The sequence below is a fragment of the Molossus molossus genome, unplaced genomic scaffold (genome assembly GCF_014108415.1).
Source record: "Molossus molossus isolate mMolMol1 unplaced genomic scaffold, mMolMol1.p scaffold_m16_p_17, whole genome shotgun sequence".
NCBI classification, from domain to species: Eukaryota; Metazoa; Chordata; class Mammalia; order Chiroptera; family Molossidae; genus Molossus; species Molossus molossus.
In genome coordinates this window covers 1,364,174-1,381,319 of record NW_023425352.1, presented here as the reverse complement: position 1 = coordinate 1,381,319, position 17,146 = coordinate 1,364,174, and the positions used below count along the sequence as shown (strand labels likewise).

At 58.5% G+C, this 17,146-nt stretch overlaps 1 protein-coding gene across 1 annotated transcript in view; it reads right to left on the bottom strand.

The window, feature by feature from the left end:
* Nucleotides 1-300: 300 nt before the first annotated feature.
* The window catches only part of BTBD16 (BTB domain containing 16), a 32,747-nt gene continuing 15,901 nt past the window's right edge, over nt 301-17,146 (bottom strand). The window contains exons 9-15 of the mRNA XM_036265899.1: nt 11,925-12,044; nt 8,492-8,583; nt 7,636-7,718; nt 5,026-5,103; nt 3,453-3,551; nt 1,413-1,601; nt 301-369 (exon numbers count right to left, since the gene is read on the bottom strand). Of these exons, the coding sequence (XP_036121792.1) occupies nt 301-369; nt 1,413-1,601; nt 3,453-3,551; nt 5,026-5,103; nt 7,636-7,718; nt 8,492-8,583; nt 11,925-12,044 (730 nt within the window). The remainder of the gene's footprint in view (nt 370-1,412; nt 1,602-3,452; nt 3,552-5,025; nt 5,104-7,635; nt 7,719-8,491; nt 8,584-11,924; nt 12,045-17,146) is intronic.

The following is a 17,146-nucleotide window of genomic DNA, read 5'->3' as shown; positions in this document are numbered from 1 at the left end:
CCCCCTGCCAGGTGCGGCACAGGGAGGAGCCAGGCAGTGGGCCCTCCCCAGACACACCGCGAAAGCGCCAGGGTCTTGATCTTAGACTTCCAGACTCCAGAGCTGTAGGGGACCAATTTTCGTTGCTTACGAGCCAGCCAGTGGCTCAGCCCCAAATGGACAGACCACGGGCAGAGGTCCCACCGAGACCACCGCTCCTGAGGGAGACCAGCCGAAGCCTGAGTAGGCCCTTCAACGTCTTTATTTTCTCTCAGGTGGGCCGGTGGAGGAAAATGGTTCCGTAGATTCTTCTGGAAACCGTCAGGATGCCGGGAAGATGAATGAGAAACTCGCGTAGATGGGTTTGCCCACGGTTTGGACTTCCAAGACCTGAAGGACGAGCAGAGCCAGGCGAAGGGGCCTTTACGAGGAACACGCCACGCTCTGGGGCTGAGGCCGTCCGCTCGCAACTCCGGCCTCACGTTCAAATCGCCCACCCAAGGCCTTTAAAATACACTTTAAAAATGTAAGTGTAACCTCAATAGAGTCCAGAGCCCAGGTCTTACCCGGCTGCGCCCACCGCCACAAAGGACACTGCAATTCTGGTTTCTAACACCGTCGAGAATGACTGGGGAAGCTTTAAAAGTCACCTGGCCCCACTGCGAACCACCTGGTCTCACCTGGGTGGCACGCAGGCCGGGGGCCTTGCAAAGGGCCAGGTGATTCCGATGAGCCGCCGGGACTGAGACTTACCCTCTGGCTGGAGGCCAAGTCCCATCCCCAGAGGGCAGCACAGGAGGCCCCCGACCTCCCACAATTCACAGCCCAGAGCTCCCCCCAACTCTGGGGCAATTTCTGAAGCACAGCCATCGAGACCCAGGCCAGCGCTGAACCCGCCTGTGTGGCGGCCTGGCCTGGGGGGCAGGTGGGCCGGGCCATGGATCTCGGTAGAAGTGACGGGTGGCTGTCCAGCCAAGGGTGGAGGTAGCGGCAGCAAACACACTGACCAAACCTCCCCCCTCCAGAAAACACCCTTTGACACTGTAAAGTGGACCTGGCGGGACCCTCATCGAGCAGCGTGGTTTGGGGTACGCTATTCTGTATCCCCAGCTTTCTATGCTAGGAGGTTGCTCTGTAGCATCATTCAAAGCTGTGGTAAGCCTTAAGAAACTGAGCAAGCCCAGCTGGTGTGGCTCAGTGGGTGAGCGTCAACCCTGCACCAAGAGGCCGCCGGTTCAATTCTCGGTCAGGGCACGTGCCCAGGTGGTGGGCCGATCCCCAGTGGGGGGCACGCAGGAGGCGGCCAATCCATGTTCTCTCTCATCGATGTTTCTCTCTCTCTCCCCCTCTCCCTTCCTCTCTCTCTAAGTGACCCCCAAAAGGGGTGCAGGAGAGAGAGCCGAAACGAAACGAGACGAAAGAACGCTGCTCACTTGGCTTTTGCAGGCCGGCCGGCCGAAGCGGAACTGCTGCGTGATGGGGCCGGTCCGGAACTCCTGCCACTGGCTGTCCACCAGGGCCTCGGCTCGGATCTCGTACCTGACCAGGCGCTGCGCCCTCAGGCTCACCAGGCCACGCTGGCACAGCGAGGAGGGGAATCCCGCGTCCGTGGGCCTCATTCTCTGCAAGGAGGGTGATCGCCTGAGGGGGAGCTGACACAGCGCTGGCAGCACCCGGTTCCCCACACGTGACCCTCCTGGAGGATGTGTGCAGAGCGCAGGAGGGTGTGTCCCCATCCCACCTCCTGAGCCCGCTGCTGCTGACTCAGCAAACCACTCCCGAGCCCCTGCTGCTGACTCAGCAAACCACTCCCGAGCCCCCTGCTGCTGACTCAGCAAACCACTCCCGAGCCCCCTGCTGCTGACTCAGCAAACCACTCCTGAGCCCCCTGCTGCTGACTCAGCAAACCACTCCCGAGCCCCCTGCTGCTGACTCAGCAAACCACTCCCGAGCCCCCTGCTGCTGACTCAGCAAACCACTCCTGAGCCCCCTGCTGCTGACTCAGCAAACCACGGGCCAGTGGCCTGGGGCTTGGCCAACCCAGAGGAATGCCGTTCAGCCAAGCTCATTGCATTGGAAGGTCTTCTTCCTACTGCTTGGCCAGAATTGAAAAACCCACATCGCATTCATCTGAGCACTTGGATGGGTGTGGTTAGAGGATCCATCTTTTCCACCCTGTGAAATCCACTGTGTAGGGAGACGCCCGAGTCCCTGAAGACCAAGGAGGAGGCGTGAACTGCTCAAGGGTAGTGGCGAAGCTGGGACCACAATCCTAGTCTCTTCACTCACGCATTTACTCGTTTACCCATTCACGATGCAAACACACCTCCCTGTGTCCCAGGTGCTGTGAGTGGCGGTGATAGTACAAAGGTGAAGAAGATACAGTGTCTCAAGGAGCCTGAAATGTTAGAGACTTATAAGGAAATCCTCGTGAAATGTAAGTCGCTCATCGTGGCTGTCCATCATCATCATCATCGTCATTGTCATCATCACCGTCGTCGTCATCATCACCGTCGTCGTCATCATCACCGTCGTCGTCATCGTCGTCATCATCGTCATCATCGTCATCATTATCGTCATCGTCATCATCATCATCATCATTGTCATCATCATTGTCGTCACCGTCATCATCGTCATCATTGTCATCATCATCATCGTCATCGTCACCATCACTGTCATCATCGTCACCGTCACCATCATCGTCATCATCATCATCGTCATTGTCACCATCATCATCATTGTCGTCGTCATCGTCATTGTCACTGTCATCGTCATCATCGTTGTCGTCGTCATCGTCATCATCATCGTCATCATCATCATCATCATCCCTGTACATGCTCTGCGTGTCAGGCCTGTCTGGATAAGCCCTCCACACAGTTTCATACGTGGACACTCCCCACAGCCCAGCGAGCAAGGGCCTGGACACAGAGGAGGGGCTCACGGGCTTGGCACGGCCATGCTGGGCACCTGACTCGGACTCTGCTCTCAAACAAGCCCTCTCCTGCCTGTCCTAAAGAGCACCCGGCGAGGCCACCCACCCTCCTGGCTTCTCTGTGTCCTGCCCGCTGCCCTGCTTTGCCACTTTGCATCAGACCATTCCCTGTCTGCTGCGGGCACTTCCTGTTACTGCCACCGAGTAACACCACCTTCAAAGCACCCCCCATCCTGTAGGTCATGAAGAAGAACTGAGCCCCAAATCTGGAGTTAGAGTCTAGAATTCAACCCCAGTTTTGCCAATAGAGGCCACGTGACCACGGAGACACTCAGCCTCGACACCTCCACCTGTCAAATGGATGCACAATAAGAGCCTCCCGGGAGGGCATCGCATCTCTGAGTGTGACTGGCACCCGGCTCACCGCACAGTCATTAGTTATGAAACCATGACTCGTCGATCCCCGTTAACTGAGTATAATTGACTCTGAACCCAAAAGGCCATTTCGGAGACACACCTGTCCTGCGCTCTGTCCCCCTACCTGCATGTAGAAAGTGTAGGAGGTAGCACTGTTTCTGATCCCCTTGATCTCGAAGAAGAATCCATACACAGCGATCATCTCGGAATAAGTCGTATATCCCTAAATCGGGAAAGAGAAAGCAAGGTGACCAGAAAAACCCTCGGCATCAAAGGCAAGAGGACAGCGCAAATCAAAGTCCAGCTACAGGAACAAGGGTTTGACAACGGATTTTACACCCAGTGGCAAGTTCAGTGTAGGAAGCACAGGAAAGCCACGTTGTAGTGACTCGGAAAATCCTGCAGGAGAGCCCTGGGTGACTCCCCGTCCCTTAGAGCAGAGAAAAGGGTGAGTCAGGCGTGATCTTAGAGGACCTGCAGACCTTTGAAAGCATTCTGCTCCAGTATGATGGGACTAAGGGACACTCTCTACTCGCAGTGTTGCAAGGTATCCTGGCCCCGGTGGGTGGTCTGCAGTCCATCCAGGTGGGCAGGTCTCTGAGAGCAAGGGATGGACCTGGAGCAGAGCCTGGTGATAGATTCAGGGCCCTGAGTTCTCTTGAGCTCCCTACCGGGTGTCTTTGAAAAACCTTAATGAGCCCTGGCCGGTTGCTCAGTGGTTAGAGCGTCGGCCCGCAGACCAGAGAGTCCCGGTTCAGTTCCCGCTAAGGGCACGTACCTTGGTTGTGGTTTGTCCCCAACCCCAATTGGGGTCATATGGCTGGCAGCCAGTCAATGTGTGTCTCTCTCTCTTCCTCCCTTTCTCCCTCCCTCTCTCCCTGAAGCTCAGGTACTTGCTGATCTGAGCTGAATGTCAACTAGTGACTCAGACACGTTCAGAACCCCGGCGCTGGCCGCCTTGACCCTCAGAACGTGGGATTGGAAACGGAAGCACAACCGTTTGCGTGGACAGTTCACAAAGGGGAAGGCCACGTGGGAAAACACTTGCAATCCTGGTAAGGACGGAAGTGCGCGTTGGAACGAGATGCAGAAATGTCCTCAGGTGAGGATTAAAAAAAAAGAAATTGGAAGTGAAGGCCTGTTTCCTGGCGCATTTGCCCATCAGAGGGAAGCCAGGTGCAGTCTCCAGGCCAGGGGCTCCCGGCGACTTTGCACCCAGGTGCCTTGCAGCCGAGTTCCCCTCCCCACTATTACTTCCAGCCTAGAGACCATCAGAATAGCTGCAGGATAGGTTCACACGGTCGCCTTCCACCCAGGCCGGCGGTGGCTTCTCTCAGGGAGCAGTGGCATTTCTGCGTGTGGGAGAGAGGACCACCCACTCACGCCAGTCTGCCTAGGCCCTTCCCAGTTTTAGAGTGGAAAGTCCTGCACCCCAGGGAAAGGTCCCCATCCCTGAAGACCCAGTGGGTCACCCTCGAGGGGACACTTTGGATGTGCGCATCGGGTTACCGAATGGCCTGTCCCAGGCCCCTGCCTTGAGAATTTCATTTCCTGGGGGGTGGTGAGCGCGCAGAAGGGATCCCTACAACTTCCCTTTTCACCCGGGCCTCCCACCCGAGGTAGGAAGCGCCCCCACGGAGGTCCTTCGCCAAGCCCAGGAGGGCGGTCCCTCCCTTGCTCGGGCCGGCGGGCGGTACCTGATCGAAGAGCACCCCGAATCTCACAGCCTCGCTGGCGAAGTCTCTCACGTGGACCATGTCGCCCCCGTTTTCCACCTGCAGGGAAACACACAGCATACCACGGCGGCCCGACCCCCGACTCGCCTGCACATTCACGCGCTGGTCCTCAGGACCCACTGGGCGCACAGAGGTCTGTCTGGGGTCCTACACTCAGCCCTTCAGCCAGGCCCCGGGCCGGGACTGCCTCCTGAGTTCTGGCTCCTTGGTTTTAGAGACTCGAAGACCAGAGCCAGCCAACTGCCTGAGGGGTCTCCCTGGGGACGGGAAATGCACACCCCTAAGGGCCTGACCGATGGGCACAGTCCTACGGCCGAGGGCAAGTGGCCCCTCAGGGCCAGCTCCACCTGCAGGCTGGGGGGGGGATGGCGTTGGCAGCAGGGGTCAGAGGAAGGGGCCGTGGGGGCTGCCTGAGATGTCCAGCCCCGGCGACTGTCCTCTGCCTCGGCGGCCTGGCCTCCCTGCTGGGCCAGAGCACGGCTCCGAGAGGGGCCTGGACCACGGTCCGCAGTGCTGTGCGGGGCCGGGCACCGGCTCTGCGGCCGGCCCAGCAGGTACTTGCTGAGCTGAGCTGAATGTCAACCAGTGACTCAGACACGTTCAGAACCCCGGCGCTGGCCGCCTCGACCCTCAGAGCGCGGGATTGGAAACGGAAGCACGACCGTTTGCGTGGACAGGTCACAAAGGGGAAGGCCAGGCGGGAAAACACGCGCAGTCCCGTAAGGACGGAGTGCGCGTTGGAACGAGATGGTGACAGAAGCTCTGGCGCAGACCTGCGCTGCGTGGCTGACGTGACAGGCGCCCGTGACTGTGGAGGACAGTGGTTTGGGTCCACATTTGTTCATATGAATCAAGAACAAAAATGCACATTCCTTTGGGGGCCAGTATTTTCCACTCGAGAATCTCCTATGAGAAAATAGCTCCAAGCCCTGGCGGGTTTGGCTCAGCGGTTAGAGCGTCCGCCTGCGGTCCGGAGAGACCCGGGTGCGGTTCCCGCTAAGGGCACGTACCTCGGTTGCAGTTTGTCCCCGGCCCTGGTTGGTCGTGCGGGTGGCAGCCACTCGATGTGTCCCTTCCACATCGATGTTTCCCTCTCTCTCTCTTCCTCTCTCTCCCTCCTGCTCTATCTGAACAAAAAAATGGAAAAATGTCCTCGGGTAAGGATAAAAAAAAAAAAAAGAAAATAGCTCCAAGCCCTGGCCGGTTTGCTCAACGGTTAGAGCATCGACCCACGGACCAGGGAGTCCCGGGGTCGGTTCTCACTAAGGGCACGTACCTCGGTTGCAGTTTGTCCCCGGCCCCGGTTGGGGTTGTGTGGGTGGCAACCATTCGATGTGTCTCTCTCACACCGATGTTTCTCTCTCTTCCTCCCTCTCTCCCTCCTGCTCTATCTGAAGACAAATGCAGAAATGTCTTCGAGTGAGGATAAAAAAAAAAGAAAATAACTCCAAGTATAGTAAAACAAACACCATGTGCAGCTGTGTTCACCATGGAGGCATTTATAATCACTAACTAGGGAGTAGAAACATTTCCTATGATAAAGGAATGGCAGAGTAGCCCTGGTCATAGAACATCCTCTTGGGAGAAGAGTTTGTAGCCATTAAAAATGGTGTTAGTGCCCTGGCCGGTTTGGCTCAGTGGTTACAGTGTTGGCCTGTGGACCCATGAGTCTCGGGTTGGATTCCGGTCAAGGGCACACACTTTGGTTGTGGGTCGTCCCTGGCCCTGATTAGGGTTGTGCAGGAGGCAGCCAGTTGACATGTCCTTCTCACATCGATGTTTCTCTCCCTTTGTCTCTCTCCCTCCCTCCCACTCTATCTGAAGATAAATAGAAAAACATTCTTGGGTGAGGAATTTAAAAAAAAATGATGTTAGTGAACCCATTTAATTGAGTGTATTTAAAAACAAGAGTAAGCCCAGCCAGTGTGGCTCAGTGGTTGAGCGTCGACCCTGCACTAAGAGGTCACCGGTTCGATTCCCGGACAGGGCACAGGCCCGGGTTGTGGGCCTGATCCCGGGGGGGCAGCGTGCAGGAGGCAGCCAGTGGGTCTTCTCTCTCATCAATGTTTCTATCTCTCTCTCTCCCTCCCTTCCCCTCTCCCACTCTGTCTAAGAATCAGTGGAAAAATATACTTGGGTGAGGATTAAACAAAAAATAAAAATAAACCAAAAAAGAGTGAAAGGCAGCAACATGCAGTAAGACATTAGCGATGGTTGTCTTTGGGTGACAGGTCCGAGGGTATATATTCGACCTGTATTTTCTTTCTTTCAATTTTTCTGCGTTTTGGAAATTTTTGGTAACAAGCACATGTGACGTTCGTGTCCGCTGGGTGTGGCCGGTATCCTCCACCCATGTGCCTCTCCAGCTCGGCAGGACAGATGCTCTGAGCCTGGCGCCAAGGCCTCCTCCCTCCGCCCCGTCTGGGCTTGGCTCTGTCCACTTCCCCTGGCGGAGGACCCAGATACCCTGACCTCAGAGGCCCAGAGATTCCAAATGCAAAACACATCCCCAGAAAAGGCAGTCAGAAAGCAGTGCGCTCGTCTCTGCCTTCCCGCGCGCTGGCCACTCACTGCGTGGTAATGGCTGGCCTCCACCTGGAACAGCCAGGCCTCGGGGAAGAAGTTAATGTGCCGCAACACGTCCAGGTCCTCGCCTGGGGGACACACAGAGGGAACCTTTTCACGGATTTGTTCGTGAGAGAACAGCCCGAGACTCAGTTACAGAGGGAAAAGGGGGAAGTCAGGAGCTGAGGCTTGGAGGTCCTTCCCTGGGCCTGGGGGAGCAAAGGTGTGTGGAACCCAAACGGGACATCACACAGCACGTCCCCCATTCGCCTACCGTCCCCACCCCCAATCCTGCCCAGGACGGAGGGTTGAGATCAGATCATCAGTGTCTATGGAGTGTCTAGGAGCCACGTGGACAACAATGCCCGGGCCCCATCACCCAACCCTGCGCTTTAGAGCCACTCGTTGTATCTGGATTGCTGGAAGTCCCAAGTGTCCTTTCAAACACAGATCTCACTGGGTGGCCTCTGGGCTGCCCAGAACATCCTCCCCAGTATCTCCCTCCTCTTTCCAAGCCCAGCTGCCTTACCCTGGGCCAGAGCCTGAGGTGGGGGAGCTCAAGTCTGGAGCGCAGCCCCCGAGTTTTCTCCCAAACCGTGACACGAGCCACCCAAGGGGGCTGCTCCGGGGCCGGGGCCAGGCCACGGGAGACGGCAGCAGCGTGGCCTTTGGCGGCCGTGTGCCTGCGGGGAGTGGCCCCTTCCACACGTCACCACGTTCATGGACACTCCGCTGACAGCCATTTACAGACACAGGAACGGAGGCTGGGCGGTGATTTGCCCAGGCCTCACCCAGCTCAGAGGAGGCCCCTGGTGGGGGGTCCCCCGCAGCCTGTCGCGGACACACCCACAGGCCGGTCTACCTTTGGTGACGCCGTGCAGACGCAGGCAGAGGAAGAGCGCCGTCCAGCCGCGTCCTTCGTCCTGCTCTAGAACGGAGCACCTCTTGGGGAAGCTGGTGGAGGCACAGAGCAATGGAGGGCCCTCAGAACACTGCGAGGACCTGGGGCTGGCGACAGCCACACCGGAGACCAGTGGTTTCACCAGCAGGGGAGGTGGTGCTGCCTCCCCCGGGGTGGGGGCAGGAGTGTGTGTGGAGATCATGACGAGACAGCTGTGCCCTCTGTCTGCTGAGCTGTGCCCACGGCAGGTGCCCAGCAAGTACCTGTCGAACGGTCGACGGGAACACGGCCCTGAGAGAGGGTGCCGGGGGACATTCTTCCGCTTGAGCCTCCCCCTTCCCAGGGATGACAGACTCCCCCCCCAAGATTTTAAAAAATTATTATTGATTTTTATTTATTATTATTTTAAAAATATTTTTTCTTTATTGATTTTAGAGAGAGAGGAAGGGAGAGGGGGAGAGAGATAGAAACATCGAGGAGAGAGAACATCGACTGGCTACCTCCTGCATGCCCCCCACTGGGGATCGGGCCCACAACCTGGGCACGTGCCCTGACCGGAAATTGAAGCGGTGACCCCTTGGGCGTTCAACCTCAGAACCATACTGGCTGGGCTTATTATTGATTTTTAGAAACAAACTTCGATTGGCCGCCTCCTGCCAGACCCCCCACTGGGGATCGAGCCTGCAACCCGGGCATGTGCCCTGACTGGGAATCAAACTGGCGACCTTTTGGTGCAGGGCCGACACTCAACCACCTGAGCCACACCGGCCGGGGCAGTTCACAGGTTCTTGATGCTGAAAGACACACTGAGGTTGACTCTGGGTCCTCCTCTCAGGCCCCTGAACAAGGCCTTCCCGGAAGGCGCTGCCCGGGGCAGGCCCCTGTGGCGGGGGCAGGCCCCTGTGACGGGCACAGGCTGTAATTTCAGGGCAGCTCAGCCACAGCCTTCTCGCTCCCTCCATCCTATCCCTGGCGGAGGGGAGGCCACCGACTAGGGAGCACCCTGCAGACACCACTGGTCCGGAGCAGACGGGCGAGCAGGGACGGGACCACCCATGATGCTAACAACGAGCCACGTGTGAGAGCCTGGAGCCCTGCGGGGAAGAGCGTCTGAGGTCCAGGCTGTCCTGTTTGTTCTCCTGGGGGACACGAGTCTCGCTGGCAGGAGGGGAGAGGAAGAGACGGAGCCAGGCTAGTTCACAGGTGCAGGAGGCATCCTGCTCCAGTCCCTGGACACGGGCCCTTGCACAGACGCTGCCGTCCCCAGACACGGGCCTCGCACAGACGCTGCCGTCCCCGGACACGGGCCTCGCACAGACGCTGCCGTCCCCGGACACGGCCCTCGCACAGACGCTGCCGTCCCCGGACACGGCCCTCGCACAGACGCTGCCGTCCCCGGACACGGCCCTCGCACAGACGCGGCCGTCCCCGGACACGGGCCTCGCACAGACGCGGCCGTCCCCGGACACGGGCCTCGCACAGACGCGGCCGTCCCCGGACACAGGCCCTCACACAGACGCTGACAGGACCCCTTAGGCCGGGACTGTGCAATGATTTGAAAACATGCAAATATTTCCAACGAGGAAGACCGCAGGGTCCGGGGCTTGGGGAGATGCCCTGGGAGGGCTGAGGCTGGGGCCGGATGGAGTGGACACAGATCCAGAGGCGTGGAGACGCTATGAGCCAAGAGGTGCCGTGTCGGGAACAGCCTTGGAGCCCGGAGGCCCAGGCGCCCGCCTTCAGTGGAGGGGCCACAGGCCTTCGCTCTCGGTCCCGCTTGTTTCCCTCACACGGAGGACAGTCCGGTGACTCACCCGCATCAGCTCATTTCCCACCTCCGGGCCCTGAGACGCTTCCAGGACGAGACCCCACCTGGAGCCCAGGAGCACCGCTTCCCGGTGCGCGTGACTCACAGGAAAAAGTGTCTCTCGGGCTATTAAAAGTGCAGGCGAGGGGAAGCGATGAAAATAGCTGGGTTCGAGGCAAATTATACAGAAACGAAGCAAAGTGCACATCATCTTGGCACTGACGACCGCTTTCCCCAAATAACGAGACAGAAAAAACACGGGCTCGTGCGTGAACACGGTGCACAGATGTTTCCGGAAAAGCTGCGGTGCTTCGGAACAAGGCAAACGAAACTTGGCTCACACAGGCCCACAGGCGACCGAGACACGGAGGACGCGTGCATGTGCTGAGCTCACGTGTGCACGAGAAAGGGAGCCTCCTGACGGGCTTGAACACACCTCGCCGTGCGTGGCGGCCCCGCCCTGCAGGTAAGCCCGGCAGTAAAGGCAATGCTACCAGCTACCTCCGGCGCAGGGCGTATCTTCTGAGGGCCCCCAGGGCTGTCTCTGGCTGCAGGGTCACCACACTGCCGAGCCGGCCTGGACGGCGTGAGCAGCACGGTTTTAGCAGAGGCCCCGGGACACGCTGCACGGAGCCCATGAACTGTGGATTTCCCGCTGCCCCCTGCTCCCTGCCCCCGGCTGCATGGCTGACACCCTCACAGGCGAGGGAAGGAACGCACTGCAAGGCAATAGGAGAAGTAATTCGCCAACACGGAGCCCAGAGGCAGCCGCAGGATCTTCTGAACTCTGCCCAGGGAGCTGGTGCTGAACAAGTGAGACCGGCTCAAGAGAGGGGTCCCTGCGGCCCTTCTGGGAGCGGGTAGCCAAGCATCTGGGATTCGGTGGGTCTCGGTGCAGGTCAGGCTCCGCCCTTATCCCACAGGTGCCCTCTGATGAGACAGTTCGTCTCTCCCTCCGTTCCCTCGTCTGGAAAATGGGAAAATGAAACCAGCCCGTGAGCGTCAGGCAGGTCACTGAGACCAAAACAGAGGCTTATGGGAAGCCCGCGCTCAGCGAGCGAACCCAGCGAGCGAACCCAGCGGCGCTCATCCTGCTGTCAGGGTCCCTCTCCACGTGAACGGCAGCCACGCAGCCCTCAGGACCGAGAGGTGTCGGGTCTAAGAAACAGGCGACCGCTACGAAACCGGTAAACATGCACTGCTTTCCCAGCTGCCCGGCACGTTCAGACCCATGTGCGCTTGGCAGAAACGCCAGCGAGAAGGGCGTGGTCCGACTGAGGTCAGTGTGGTCTGGGGACGCCCCCGAATAGGAGCAGCACCTTCAGCATCGTGTCTCCCATCGGACACAGAACACGTGAGCAGCAGCACAGGATTGTCCCGATATTCCGACACCTACGTCTCCTTCACTTTTCCCGGGAATCTAGTGGGTCCGGGGTATCCCACGACCCTGGGCCCCGGAGAGAACACTGTATTCTGGGCTCTCTGAATGATGCCGTGCGATACGACACCATGGACGCCCCCCGCACCCCACCACGAGGAGGAAAAAAGGTGTGGGACCCTGCCGTCAACCCACACAAGTTACGTTACCTGTTAAAAAATGTCAGCATGGTCTCATAGGTCGGCATGGTCCGAATTCTGTGGTTCAGTTGCAAGTAGACCCACAAAAGCAGTGTTTTCAGAAGATGAAACTCATTGAAAGTAAACAGCCTGGTCAGAAAAGATTGAGGGGACCCGTTAGGAGGCGGGAAAATCACACTGTTGGTGACAAAGTGAGTAGGAATGAGGCAATACCGCCCACGGGGGCCTCAGATGCAGCGATGGTAAGTGACCTGCCCAAGGTCACTGGGAGGGCGAGCGCCAAGCTGGGGTTTGGCCCTCAGCAGCCTGGCGCTAGAGCCCTGAGCGGCCCCCCACACTTGCCATCATTTTTGTTTTTTGTTTTTTACAGATAGAGTGGGAGGGAGAAAGAGAGGGAGAGAGAGAGAGAGAGAAACAGCGACATGAAAGGGACACATCGAGTGGTCGCCACCCGCACAACCAACCAGGACCGGGGACAAACTGCAACCGAAGTACGTGCCCTTAGCGGGAACCGAACCCGGGTCTCTCCGGACCACAGGCCAACGCTCTAACCGCTGAGCCAAGCCGGCCAGGGCCACACTCGCCATCATTAACGAGGAGGTCTTCCCCAGACGCTTCATCGGTTCTTTTTTATTTTTTAAATCTTCACCCGAGGATATTTTTCCATTTATCCTCAGACAGAGTGGGAAGGGGAGAGAGAGGGAGAGAGGAACATCAACGTGAGAGAGAAACATCGATGGGTTGCCTCCTGCACGCCCCCTGCTGGGGATCGAGCCCACAGCCGGGGCACGTGCCCTGACCGGGAATCGAACTGGGACCTCTCAGTCCACGGGACGATGCTCAGTCCACGGAGCCACGGCAGGGCCATTCTTTTCTTTAATCCTGCAGAGCTGCCCCACCAACTTGGGACACGCCTTACTTTCCCAGATGGGGGAATTGAGATGCACCGTTTATTTAAAATTGTGATATTTTGTTCACCATGGATTTTTACAACTTTATTTCTAAGTATTGTACACAGAATCTCCATGACAGGTTTTTGGGTGCCCCCCCCCAAGATTTGGTCACATTCTCGTCCTAGCCCCGATGGAGGACTGAGCCGTGAGTGACTTGCTCAAGGTCACCGATCGAAGGCGAGACTGGGCGTGGCTGGGCCCTGCCCACACCCTCTGTGGACCTTCCCGTGGGCTGCTCCGTGGCTCTGCAGCCCCAGCTCTGCCATCTGTGAAGTACTGGTGACCGCAGCTGCCAGAGGACAGAGGTCGAGGTGACAGGGCGTGTCATCTCCTGCTGCGGCCGAAACGCAGGCCATGAGCTGAGCGGCTGGAGAATGCGCACACGTCCTGTCTCCGCTCCGGAGGCCTGAAGAGCAAAATGGCCCTGACAGAGCTTGTCCCTCCGAAGGCTCCTGCGGAGACTCGGCTCCGGCCGTCTCCCGCGTCCTGGCTGCTGGAGGCCCCGTCCTCCTTCTCCGAGTCAGGGGAGCCGCTTCCTCTCCCTTCCGACTCTGGCCTCCCTCGCCCACATCCCAGGGCCTTGTGAGCACATCGGGCCAAGTGACAAGCCAGGATCCCCTCCCCATCTCCAGGTCATCCAGAGTCACCTTGGTCTCATCTGCGACAGTGAGCCCCCTTGTCATGCGACCTAACACAGTCCCAGGTGCCGGGTGGGGTTGGCATGGGGACATTTTGGGGACCCTTATTGAGCTGTCCACACAGACTGCTTAGCCCCGTGCCTGGCACGAGGTGACGAGCTGGGCGGGCGGAGCCCCGAGTCACGGTGGTCCCCGGACTCCACTTGGCCTGCGGCACCCCAAGGCCGCATCCAGAACGGAGTAATACAGAGCGCTGCTGTCTCCACCTCTCAGCTCTCTAAGGGCAAGACGACTCCCAGACAGCTTCTGGGACAGCCCTGGGACTCGACGATCTAGGGAGACATTTCAGCGTCCCGTACACCCACGGGTACTTCCCATCTCTGAGCACGGAGACGGCGCCCTGGCTTGGAAACGTGTCGCAGCCTCGCCCCGGCCAGTGCGCCTCAATGGTCACAGCCTCAGCCTGAGCGCGGACGGGTCCTGGGTTTGGCTCCTGGTCCAGGGCACATACCTGGGCTGCAGGTTTGATTTCTGGCCCCGGGCGGGGCATGTGCGGGAAGCAACTCATCGATGTCTCTCTCACATCGATGTTTCTCTCTCTCTCCCGCCTCCCTCCCTCCCTTCCAGTCTCTCTAAAGATCAATGGAAAAAAATATCCTGGGGTGAGGATTAACAAAGCAAAACAAAACAAAATATATCGCAGCTTCTTCACCCACCACTTAAGTGGTCATAGTGGGTGGAGCCCAAGCCAGATGGTGACTCCAAAGGGCAACGGAAATGTCACCCACCCACCTTTCACGCTATTTCGGGACACAGTTGAACTGTCTCTTTCCTCTTATTTGTTTTCGGGACACCTACAGATGCATGGGCTTCGACTCCGGCCAGACAGGACCAAATTTGTCACTGTCTGGGCAGTAACGGGGGGGCCGCCGCAGGAGGGGAGACGTCATCGAGCTGCTTGGTATCACGTCCCCACAGAGAACTCGCCGGGACTCAGCTGCCACTGGCCGGCGAGCGAGGTGACTCTGGGGCAGGATCCACGCCTGAAACCCCAGGCCCAGGAGGTTCTCTGAGACTCTCCAACGGGGCTAGCGGCGCATGGCGGGGACTGCGGGCTCCGGGAATCGGATCCGGGTCTCATTTCTATGATGAAGGGTCCTTGCTGAACCTCTGCCCTGAGGCTGCATATTGGCACCTCACATGGCAGTCCCTGTGGGCGGTCACCCCCCTGAGCACAGTCAAACACACTGCCCTTCACCAGGAGCCCGAGGCCCTTAATCAAGGGGGAACTCACACAGACCCCAGACCTCCCTCCAGCCGAAACCCGGGCTGTTCTAGGTGGGGAGCTGTGGGCTGTACCTGGGGTTTGTTCTTGACAACCAAAAAATGCTTTTAAGCCCGGCTGGTGTGGCTCAGTGGTTGAGCGTGGACCCATGTACCAAGAGGTCACCGGTTCGATTCCCGGTCAGGGCACATGCCCAGGCTGTGGGCCCGATCCCCAGTGGGGGGCATGCAGGAGGCGGCCCATCAATGTTCTCTCTCATCAATGTTTCCATCTCTCTCCCTCTCCCTTCCTCTCTCTCTAAAATCAATAAAGAAAAACAATTTTTTTAATGAGACCGTGCTCTCTTCTGTTTGAGAAACGTGTCTGTAAGTAACAAAGGCCCCTCTGATCACAGCCCACAGAGTAGCCAGGAGCAAGAACCTGCAGATGAGGGAGCTCCTTGCAGCAGCGACCGGCTCAGCGAAAAATGAAGCCAAACGCGTAACATCGGGCCGCCAGGAAGGGAGTGGAAACCCGTCTGTTCACTCAGCAGAACCCTGACGCCGACTACACTGAAGTGGTAATGAGGCAGGTCAGTGTCCACGTGGAGGGAGCACAGGGCCTGACGTCCGTGGAGAGAGTCAGTTACAGGACGTTACTGTCCCAGAGACGTTTACACGACATGATGCGTCCGTCACGGACGCACGTCTGTGTCGCGAGTGTTCCTCTGTCTTCAGGGAGGGAGGCGGGGGTAGGGCTGGGAGGGGCACAGGTGATTTCTGCTTTGGGATAGCTCAGTTCCATCGCTTAACATGTAGCAAAATGTTACCATTTGCTCACCGGGAGGTGGGTCCCATGGGGTTTTGTCTTAGCCTCCTACCTATGTAAAGCCTTTTCAGTAAAGAAACACAAAGATCAATCCCCTGATGGATCGTGACCATCAGTCAGGAAAGGGGAGGCCTGGAGCACGGCTCCCCATGCGCTGGCCATGATCCCGGGCTGGAGGCCGCTCAGACAGTTCAAAGCCCCTCTTGTGCTGCCTGCGGGGAGCTTGGGCCCATCCCTCATTTCCTGTCACCTCCACTGCATGGGCCGAACCGAGGTAACAGCCCCGCTCTGGGTTCTTAGGAATTAGACCAGTAGTCCAGCCGGGGGTCTGTGCCCCACAGGCGCTCAGTAACTGGTGGGGACTGTTACTAACTGTAGAAGCGTTCCCTTCAGGAACGACTACATTCGAGAGGGGTGCCCAGTGGTGTTCCGGGCGCCTGTGGAAAGCGGGGACACAGGCATCTGTGGAGGCGGCCGGCACTTCTCGGGGAATTCCTGCGCCCTCGGGGATCCTTGGACCACAGACGGGGTCAGGGAGAGGTGGACACGCGGAGAGACGCGGTGCCCCGGGTGCACAGCAGCCTTGCGTGGGCAGGAACTACCTCTGGGTCTCATCCTCTGAGGCCTACAGGGAACTCGGCTTCCAGAAAAACAGACCTCGAAATGAAGCTTTTGTGGTATTGAAGTTAGCACCGGGTAACCTAGTGGTGACCTCTAAGAAGAGAAGTAACTGGCAGCCAAGGGCAGGCAACCCAGTGAAAACCAGAGGTCCAGGAGCTGAGCATCAGCTGAGGGACGCATGTGGCTCCAAACAAGGCTAGGAGACCGGACACCAGGACCATGACCAGCGGGCCGGGCCGATGGGCGCTCCAGCCCTGCCCTGGGCACAGCCAGTCTGGGGTCACATGGCTTCCCAGTCCTGGCTGAATTGGTTGCTGGGAAACCGCAGCCTCTGTAAACCCAAGAGGGGACGGTACAGGGACCAGGGTGGAACCCTGGACCTTGGCGCCTGGGCTGCAGCCCGGCCCGGCCTTGTATTGTCCTTCTGATCTATGGACAGCAATTTCACCCACTGCACAGGGCTGTGGGGACCGAAAGGGACAGTGCACCCAGCACCCCCCCCAAATCTGCTCTTAACCACGCGCGGCCCCTGGAGCCGGAGCCTGGACACGTTTCTCACACTGTCACCAGCACTGGGTGTGGCCAAGCTCCTGTCCCTGTGCCCTCTGCGCCCTCCCTCCTGCCGGCTAAAGCAGGTGGCTCCTGGACATCACCTGGGCAAGGACAGTGTACTGGGAAGATGTGAGTCAGGGCGCGGTGGCCAGGCCACCAGGCTCAGGGGTGACTGGATTTGTGCCTGCGGCCCCAGGGGCTCCCGGGAGGAGCCGGAGAAGCGGGACCGGTTTCCACATCGCTCATGTGTCCCCAGTGTGTAAGTCTAGACACTCGACGCATGACGTTCCGATTTCTTTTTCTGCCCAGCGTCTGTTTTCTACTGCCTGTGCCCCACTGACGCTCTGGTTGTGGGCAGACTTTTCCCCTTCCTTG